The 9,852-nt window shown below is 39.6% G+C and overlaps 1 protein-coding gene across 1 annotated transcript in view; it reads right to left on the bottom strand.

Annotated features, from left to right (window-relative positions):
• Positions 1-524: 524 nt before the first annotated feature.
• The window catches only part of LOC146461821 (uncharacterized), a 50,830-nt gene continuing 41,502 nt past the window's right edge, over positions 525-9,852 (bottom strand). The window contains exons 39-45 of the mRNA XM_085086385.1: positions 6,702-6,835; positions 5,893-6,006; positions 4,545-4,672; positions 4,111-4,193; positions 3,220-3,310; positions 2,209-2,349; positions 525-1,042 (exon numbers count right to left, since the gene is read on the bottom strand). Of these exons, the coding sequence (XP_084942511.1) occupies positions 794-1,042; positions 2,209-2,349; positions 3,220-3,310; positions 4,111-4,193; positions 4,545-4,672; positions 5,893-6,006; positions 6,702-6,835 (940 nt within the window). The 3' untranslated portion in view covers positions 525-793. The remainder of the gene's footprint in view (positions 1,043-2,208; positions 2,350-3,219; positions 3,311-4,110; positions 4,194-4,544; positions 4,673-5,892; positions 6,007-6,701; positions 6,836-9,852) is intronic.

Here is a 9,852-nt window from a genome sequence, read left to right as displayed (position 1 = left end):
ATACTTATCGGGGGACTTTCGAGAAACGGACCCCAGCTCCTAAATTGGTGCTTAGGTCTAAATAGTGTAGATCAATTGCTAAACTATTCTCTCAGTTCTTTGCGTAGCAAATGGGCTTCTGTTCTCTTCGTACATCGGGGCTATCACGATTAAGAATACTACATTGTGTAAACACCATGAGGTGTCCAGCCTTGTTTTAGTGTATCCATTCTAGGAACAATCGTAAAACAATGCAAATGAAAGGCAGAGCCGTTGCGGGGCAGCAAATAAAAAAAAACATTAAAATTTGTTTCGATTTTCGCAGTCTCTCCTGGCAACCAACCGCTGACCAAAGAGCCTGAGTACTCTGGATTGGAGGGTCCCAGGGTGCGTAGTATGGCTTCAATGCAATGTGAGCCTACCCTTCAGAAACAGAAATCAAAGAACAAGAACACTGGAACTAGTGCACGAGAGAAGAGAAGAACTGATTCTTTCTTCCTTCTCGCCCTTTGATTCAAATGATTTAAACCAGTAAAGGAGAGCAATTGATCGATAAACTATTTTATTTCGTAGTTTTTTTTTTTTTTGTACAGAGAGAAATGAAACAAGCAGAGAGAAAAAAAAAAACAATAATCAAGAATGTTTTCAGTATAAAACGAGAGAAAAAGAGGTAATTGATTAATGCGTTTTTACATTTGAAGTGAAATTACATGTACTGATATTTTCAATTGGATGGTCCATAGAACCCACCAAGCAGTTGCGTTCTCAGATTGAAGTTAAAGTAATTTAGGAGACAAATTTCTATGTAGACGATTCATTTGGTTTTAGATGGTGTAGGATATAACCTTCGGGCGACTTCTTTGATATGCGCAGAAACGTCACCATAGTGAGCCAGCACCGAGTCCACGGCCTCCTTTGTGAGGACAAGCATATCCACGTGGGTGACCGCGCGTACCGACACTTTGTGGGGACTGGCGTAGACTAAGCAGATCTCTCCGTAGAAATCGCCTTTCTCCAAAGTTTCAATCACTTCTGGCGGATCTTCGTCGGTTACTATCTCTACCTGAAAAAGACGAAAAGTGATTGAGAACCATGTTTATGTGAACCTTAGGGTGCTTTCAATTTGTCAAATCTACCCGGCCAGACCGCAAATGGAATTTACCAATTTCAGTGAAGGATACGTTTTATCCCAGTCCTTCGAATCAGTTTTTCGAAAATAGTGTGACCATTTTTCGAAAGTGGTAATTTTAAAGGTTTTGCAGCACCGTCCCTTTAAAATGACATATTCGCTTTACAGATTGGCCGGTCTGTCTGGCCAGTTTTGACAAATGGAAAGCGCTTTTAGTCGTGCAGGATCTCCTAGCATTGGCAAATGGGGTACGAGATAGCGATGGGGCGTTGATAGCCGTCACACTTCAATCCACGACTATATGTTACTCTATTATAGTCTACTGGCGCTCTTCAAATGTTCATGTTATGGTATAGGATCCTACGATAAAGCTTACAATCTGCTTATAGAATCCGTGATCAAATGATTCGTAACTGCCAAACTTGTTGATCGCTGCATCGACGCTATTGAAAGCAAGTTACATTTCTAGGCCACTTTTGGTACAAAAGACGATTGCAGGACATTGCCATCTTCATTTATAAGATTAAGCATGAATTACTGCCACAGAGACAGTGGTTCGTATTACTTAAGGAAGGAGAATTTGTTCAACCTCGATTCTCTTCGGTGACATATGGAAAACACTCACTTCGTTACCTAGGGCCTAAACTGTGGAATGATCTCACTCCTAGAAAAAGAAATCAACCCTCTCTGAAGCAATTCAAAAGAGTCATACGTAATCAGGACCTTACTGCCCTAGCAGCAAATGTCAGTAACTGTCGAGGCTGCAACCTATGCCGAGAATGACTAGGGTTTACATGATTTTTTTTGCGATTGATGTATGAAATTTTATTAATATGGTTTACGATGTAAATTTTAATTCATTTTTCAGAATTTTCTAGAATTTAGTTAGGTGTCCACTATTAGTAGAGGGGACTTCTCCCTCAGCTACATTTCTTGACACATTAATAAAGTTATTATTATTATATTATTATTATTACTAATTCCAAACCAATGAGGTAGGAACTTCAAATGATAAATCTGAGTTGGAACGAGACGTGTAATATCGTATTCGTTTTCAGCTAAAATGCAGGTGGTCCCGGCTCTAGAAATAAACTCCTTACCACTCCTCTTCGGATGATGAACATCTCTTGTCCGATGTCTCCCTTGCGCACGATGTATTCATTAGCGTAGAAGTGCGCTGGCTTCACTTTTGTGCACAGAAGACGAACGAATGGTAGCTCGGTGTCTTCGAACAGTGGAACCTTTGTTTAAAACCAAGAGGGTTACATTAACAAATGGTGGATCAGAAAATTAGCTCTGTAGTGTATGTTAAAGTGTTAAATTTCTTACTGAGGGTTAGCCTTAGTAAGGGAATGGGAGAGCACACGATGCAAAGAAAAAATCTTCGACCTCTGCGGGAATCAAACCCGCGAGTTAAATGAACACTTTAAAGTCAAAAGCGAAAGAAACAAGGATGAGTTTTCCAAGACTGCTTTTCCTTGCTCGCGGGTTTTGAAACTCCGAGCTTTCAGTTAGGCGACATGCGCGACGCATGCCCTGGACTTCGCCATAGTACCTAAACATAAGTAAGCCCAAAGCGTGGGATAAAGTTTATATAATGACACGGAGTGGACCAGCTAGAAACCAATTAATCAGCCATGCGCACTTTCAATAAAATAAACTTTCAGTTTTGGTATCAAACTTAATTTGAAATATGAAAGCAATTCTGCTTTTGAAACTAAGCATTATTTGCCATTACTACACCATACTATTTGAATGGACAATTAATATTTACAATGTAATTAGTCTAAAAATAAAATGCTTATAAACTTAGTTAGGTTGGGCAGGACTAAAGACGTTTGCTTCTCGGTTACATAGAGTACATATGGACCTAGAAAACTGTGACTTGTGCTCGCTTCGGACGCCATGGCCTCGAAGCAAACGTGTTTCCCCTCCGGCTTAAGCAATGATGGGGGTGATAGGGAATAAGAAACTCCAGCGGTAAGCGACGTATGAACGGTGCGTGGCTCGCTCCCCACCCCCCTCCCCCAGTACCAGTTGGCCTGTTCATAGGCTAGCAAATGTATGTACACAGTGCCGTGCAGTTCTTGGAATTGATAGAGAGAACGTACCTTGTATATGATGTCTTTAACCATTCCCAGGCAGAGTTCGCCATTCATACATATGGGCATGTCGTAGAATAATGTACTGTGTTCGATCCCCCTGGGAATAAAACAATACAGAGACGTTTAGTAAAGGATCCACTTCATCGAATATCGTAACACTAATACTAATACATCATTTACATAGCGCTCTATACAAGGCTCTAAAGCGCTCGATCGGATGCCAAATGGTGAAAAAAAATGGGTAAGCGACTATCTCTCGAATGTTTACGAAAGCTGCTGATTAAGAGCGCACATTTGCTTCTCTTAACAATAGCAAAACGCCCATTGCATCCTAGGCATTGTAGGGCAGGGATAATGGATGGGAGCGAGGATGTTATGGTAACATGTTTCCGTTCGCCCCTGCTCCTGCCCTAGAACAGGGACACCCAACTGTTGAACATGTGCTCCAAGATGGTTTTGTGCCCCTTTAAAGATTATACAGTTTGATCTGAAAATTTAAGTTGCAGAAAATTTTAGGCAATGGAATGTTATTTGCCGAATTTACGATTTGTTGTTGGTTTAACGAAAATGCTAGCTGACCTTCTCCTCGCATTTTCTCCTTTAAAAATAAAAGGAATTAGTCAAAATTGCTATTAAAAATAAGTTAGCAGTAGTAATGAAATACTAAAACAAAACAATTAGGTGGTAAGCTGTAAGACAAAAACAAGTACAGCAATTGAAAAGACACTTGCCATACACATGTACATACACACACACCCTACATAGAAAGCTAGTTATGAAAAAGAAAGGAACGAAGGAAAAAATAAAAAGAGTAGTGGATATTTTAACTGGGCCATTTGGTTGAGAGAAGGGCTCAGAGAAATAGATAGGAGATAGCTAGAGTATATGTCGACTTACTTGTTTTTATTCCAGATATATTCATAGAAGTTCATCACCCGACTTTGCAGGGTTCCCGGGATGTTTTGGTCGGACATGTGCGCCTGCCGGAAAATTGAAAGCAATTAAACAACAAACCTGGGCCACTGAAAAACAGTAGTCAGATGCATGTTTTAAGATGCGAACTTGCCATGTGCGTACTATGTGATAGGTGGACGTCACAACTGTACGTCACTGTTACTCGAAGGTCACAGAACCCCGTCGGGGGAGGGAGGGGGGGTTTATAGTGTTTAGTTAGTTCTCCTATTTTGGCCGTTGAAGGCATATTGAACAGTGCAGAACCAGCAAAATTTCAAACCAAATGAATTGTTTTGGTTTAAATGTCAAACACCCTTCCCATCATTCTAGCTGCTGCTAAATTTGTAGCTGTAGCGAGCAGCAGTCACGTGACACACCTGAATAGCGCCCAGTTTCTCCTCGTACTTTACTCGTCTGATCTCAGCGTTAGCCAGCGTGGACGCAATGTTACCAAGGATAAAACCAAACAGAAGCTTCCCAAAAACCATCACAAAGCTTGCCAGAGCTGCAGAAAGGACGGAAAATCAGGTTTGTTAACATTTGAGTGAAGCTTTTTGGAGAAGCTGATTCACACATTAGCAGCGACTCTTTTCAACAAATGACTCACTTCTGTGAATTTTGCAGTGAAAAGGTAAATATAAACGAAAAAAGAAAAAGAAAAATATAATGTGAATAGCTAAATAAAGCAGGTTTAACGTAAATAAAGCAACAATTAAATAATTACTTTTTTAATTAAAAAATTGGTAAATAAAAATGAATAGGCCTTATCACGGTTTTCGACGCCATTTTGACGAGTAGGCAAACAGGCTTGAAATAACAGTGTTTGTATGGAAATCCGATGTCAAAAAATTTTCATAAAACATCGCTTCTGAAAAATTCGTGAATTGGAAACTTTTGGCACTAGGAAAAGGAGTTTAAGAAAAAAAATTGGAGGGATGTAGCTGTGCCAGAAAGCGTCCAGTCGTGTTTTGAACTTTCCATAGATTTCCCTGTACTTTTTTCCCGCGAACTATTTTTAGTAGCAGCTCTTGGCTGGTTCGCTATACAGACAAATGTATGGAAAGTTCAAAACACGACTGGATGCTTTCTGGCACAGCTACATCCCTCCAATTTTTTTCTTTAACTCCTTTTCCTAGTGCCAAAAGTTTCCAATTCATGAATTTTTCATGCAGAAGTGATGTTTTATGAGAATTGTTTGACATCGGATTTCCATACAAACACTGTTATTTCAAGCCTGTTTGTTTACTCGTCAATATGGCGTCGAAAACCGTGATAAGACCTATTTTATAGGTCGTTGAATATCTTTTTCCTTTTGCAGACGTATTATTTTTAAATTACAGGAAAATTTTATTTTTTTAATACATACGGTGTATGGGTAACACTACTACATCAGTATTTTTTATAACAAAAAAAAAAACCGATGAGAAATAGGCCATTTCCGAGTTACTTTGAACCCCATTATGAAAGCGAAGTTAAGTGCAAAGGTTTCGTTATGAAAATCAGTTTTCATTCATATGCAAACAAAACTAATTTTCACATGAAAAGCTTTAAACTTAGCCTCGCTTTCAACATTGTTCAAAGCAACTCGAAAATAGCCTATTGGATTGCATTCGGCATCTACAGCTTTGCTAATCGACTGCCTCGAACTCATGTTTAATTAAAATATCGCGCTGTCAGGTACTCCCTGAAAGCTAGTATGCTTGCCGAAAAGGAAATATTCCTCACCCATTTCATACGTGTTATCAGCGTGGATATCTCCATAGCCTGTAGACGTCATTGTTGCCACAACCCAGTACACTGCTGTACAGTACCGAGAAAGAGCGGGGGCGTCCAGCAGGCCTACAATAACAACATTAATTAAGGCTTAGCTGTCCAGTGTTTTCACTTTGCAGTCTGTTAACACAATTCTGTGAACACATTGTAGATAACAGTACTTGATTAGCACTTTTTCTCTAGTGTGGTAGGTTGCATGGTTTGTCTGTAGCCAGCATAGAAAACGTTTCCGTTTGCTTTTCTTCTTGCGCACCGCGGTTTTTCACTTAACAACTGTGCGACAGTTGCCCATGCCCAAACAGTTCAGCAGTCAGAAAGCGACAACACGGTTTTTACTTAGAAATACCTTAGGAAACGGTGGTCAGTTTTCTGAAGAAGGAGTGGTTAATTTGCCCGCTTGTCTCGGGGGGTGGGGGGGGGGGAGGAATGTTTGGTACTCTTTACGACCTGTGGAGAGTCTGTGCTATAATTTTTCCCTCTACGCGCTTTTGTACTTCCGCTTCTCGCTACTTTTCTTCAGGTTTCGCTTCCCTTCTGTCTGTTCCTCGCTCCTAGCCTCGTTCCAGGCCTAATAACGCTTAGTGAGCCTGCCGAGCTGGCTGCCTGAGGCTTGGGTCCGAACTCGATAGCCAGGATGCGCTTCTACGATAAGCGGGTGACGTCAAGTTCACCCCCTCCACTAAATAGCAGAAACTTAATGGTGACACTTTAGCTTGATTCACGGCTTTGGAATCCCGTATTTAAGGGAGAATTGCATTTACCTTGATCTCCGACCCAGTTGGGATCATCAGAGCACTCATTCAGAGGACAGGCGGTGAAATACCAAGCACAGGCAAACACATTAATTACGATCACCAACTGGAAGAAAAACTTGCTCATCCGCAGATTAAACACACTGAAAACAAACATAAATGACAGGAGGAATCAGAAATGTCATATATGGGTGTTTATCAAACACGTTATTTAACTATTATTCCGCGAAATCACGCGGAATATCTCCCGATTCGGCCAAAATCAGGGCTGATTCCGTAAGATTGAGCAGGATAATGGTTTTACTGTTCAACAAATCGATAATAAAGTACAGTTTTATTGCAAGTAGACTGAAATGGGCAGGTTTTGTGCGTGTTCTTGTTCTTTATTGCGTACTAGATCATCTTAGCTTACACTGATATATTTTTATTTTTTACTTTGTGGTTTTAATAATTTTGTAAATAGTTTTTTTTTTATTAGACATATACAGAATGTGATATAATAAAGTTATCTTATCTTATCTTATCTCATCGCAAGTTTCTACCAAACTGATGTTGCAGTCTATAAAATTGTCATCGCGTGACCTTTTTTTTAATCCACGGATGAAACCGGCCAAGGGAGTGTGAAACGGGATGAAAAAGCCCGCTTCAACAGAACTGTGGGTTGAATATTGGAAATGGGGGCTTAGAATTAAGAGCCGTCCTCTGTAAATATCGACTATCGTCGTTTGGACGAGAAAAAATGAAATCCCTCAAACTTTCTCAGAACAATGGTCTATATCAGTGATTCACATAAATATAACTTTCAGCTCAGTTCGATTCGTATTTTAGCTGTAGTGCGACCATCTTGGTTTTACAGCTCTGAGAGGGCTTTCAGCGGCCATTTTAGGCCACACTTTTAAGAATTTGCCTTACAAAGAAAGCGTTACAAATCCGAAAAATATCTCATTATTCGAGACAAGCAAATATTTGTTGTTGTGTTGAGAAGCTTTTTTGGGAATTTGATCGAAATCTGATTTTTTTACAAAATTTTTAATTTCTTCCCTATTGAACTACTCTTCAAGTGCCAAAAAAATGGCCGAGTTTAAAGGAAAATATCGCTAAAGATACATTAGTTGGCATCCTAAAACAGCATCCCGGTTAAAGAGCAATGTCTCATCTGTAAGAGTATGCAATAAAATTTTTGGGCAGTTAAAAAGAGAAAATTATAGAAGAAGAAGTTTTAAAGTGCCCCTAACCCTTCAATTTGTTTTCTTTTGGTAGATTTCCATATCTTTCAAGAACTCATTTTCGAAAAAAAATTTGAGAAATATTGAATCCTTTTTTTTTTACGAGCGCTAGAAGTGAAGGCAGTCTTGTCGATATTTTCACCTATCGTTCGCATTAGTCCCCCACTCGGCCAAATATGGAGCGTGACGTAAGAAAAGGACATCTTGCAAAAATATCCGAAGAATCGCGGTAATGCTTCAATTGTAAACAGAGAAAATGGTTGGAAAATGCGTGGTTTTTGGATGCAACAACTCTCGAAATGTAAAGAAAGGAATCAGCATGCATAAGATTCCTTCTGAATCCTTCTGGTGTCCTTTTCTTACGTCACAGCTAAGAAAGTGTCAAATATCGGACGCTTCTCATTGGCTCGTTCCTAATGAGCCCACGAGAGAAAAATTTGTCCAGCGGGGCTTAAAGGGCGCAAAATTTTAAAAATTTCAGTAACTTTTAGCGCTCGTAAAATAAAAAGGATTCAATATTTCTCAAAAATTTTTTCGAAAATGAGTTCTTGAAAGATATGGAAATCTACCACGAGAAAACAAATTGAAGGGTTAGGGGCACTTTAACTGTGCTTTTGTCAACAAACACCGCCTTCGTAATTAGCATAACAACATGAAAATAACGATTTACTAAGAAAATAATGATAAATTCCACTTACCTCGTGAAATATCGAGAACTGGATATTTCAAAATATATCAAATTATAGTTTCAGTCGGAAAAGCCGCATTTTCGATGATTTGTTGTGCGAAATCACTGTAATACACCGCCGCCCGTGACCGCAACTGAGTTGAATTCTTCAAAATCCGTCAGGACAACCATCAGCCGAAAAAATTGCCTTCCGCCCCATAAGCTGCCGTGTGCAAGGTGTCAAATATTTCTTTGTTATCCTTAATGACCAAAAATTCTTTCAGCAACCATTTAAATCCTGCTTTGAACTGGAGATTCTCGTCAAGAAATCGTTTATGTTCCGTTGACCTTCCGCCGTGATTAAACAATGAGATTGCGTTATAGAAACGCGCGCACATCCAGACGGGCTGGGGTGGGGGTGGGGAGGAAATAAAAATGGAACAGCTCCTAAATTAAAACAAAAAGGGCCATTCAAGATTACTGTCAAAGCTATTTTATGCATTTCGGGTACTAAACAGGAAAATGCTGTCCCAAAATAATTTGGAATATGATAAGCCCTTGTGCTCTATTTCTTTGGTTGGGGCGTGCGAGGGGGGATGGCAAGTAAAACACTAATTTACAGCATCAGTTGATCGTTGCTCTTCTGTTTAGGTTTCACACATGATGTTGGTCAATGATTCTCGTCAAGAAATTTTTATTTTCTGTTAACCTTTCGCCATGATTAAACAATGAGATTACGTTACAGAAACGCGCGCACATTCGGGTTGGGGTGGAGGTGGAGAGGAAATAAAAATGTCACGGACCTTAGCTTGTAAGATGCTGCGAAAGCGTTAGCCATTCTTCGCCTATTCGGGGCTATAAATTAAACACCTGTCTCGGAATAATGGAACATGACTAGTGACTTTGGGGAACGTTGAGAAATTTGTGTTGGTTTTTTTCTGGTTTCTGGCGTAGTAGGAAGTACCCTCTGTAAAGTCATGGTCTCTTATTTAGATGGGTACCTTTTCCAGCAAGTTCAAATATTTTGTGGTAGATCTAGGGGCAAAAATGGACTTCTGGAAAGTTAGTCGAAAATTCCTTTCATGTTTTTTTTTCCCTCCCTTACTGTGATCAAATTGCCCTGCGGTAACGCGAAGCCGATCGTTAAGTAGATTTAAATAATGACTACATCAAATTAAATTTCATAGGTGTTGCTACTTTTCATTTTATATCGTGTTTAATATTTTAGGTCGTTTGGGTCGCAAAAGAGAACCATAGAAATATAATG

Source organism: Pavona decussata, unplaced genomic scaffold (assembly GCF_977016875.1).
Source record: "Pavona decussata unplaced genomic scaffold, jaPavDecu1.1 SCAFFOLD_194, whole genome shotgun sequence".
NCBI classification, from domain to species: Eukaryota; Metazoa; Cnidaria; class Anthozoa; order Scleractinia; family Agariciidae; genus Pavona; species Pavona decussata.
The sequence above is the reverse complement of the archived record's forward strand: the minus strand, read 5'-3'. Positions and strand labels throughout refer to the sequence as shown.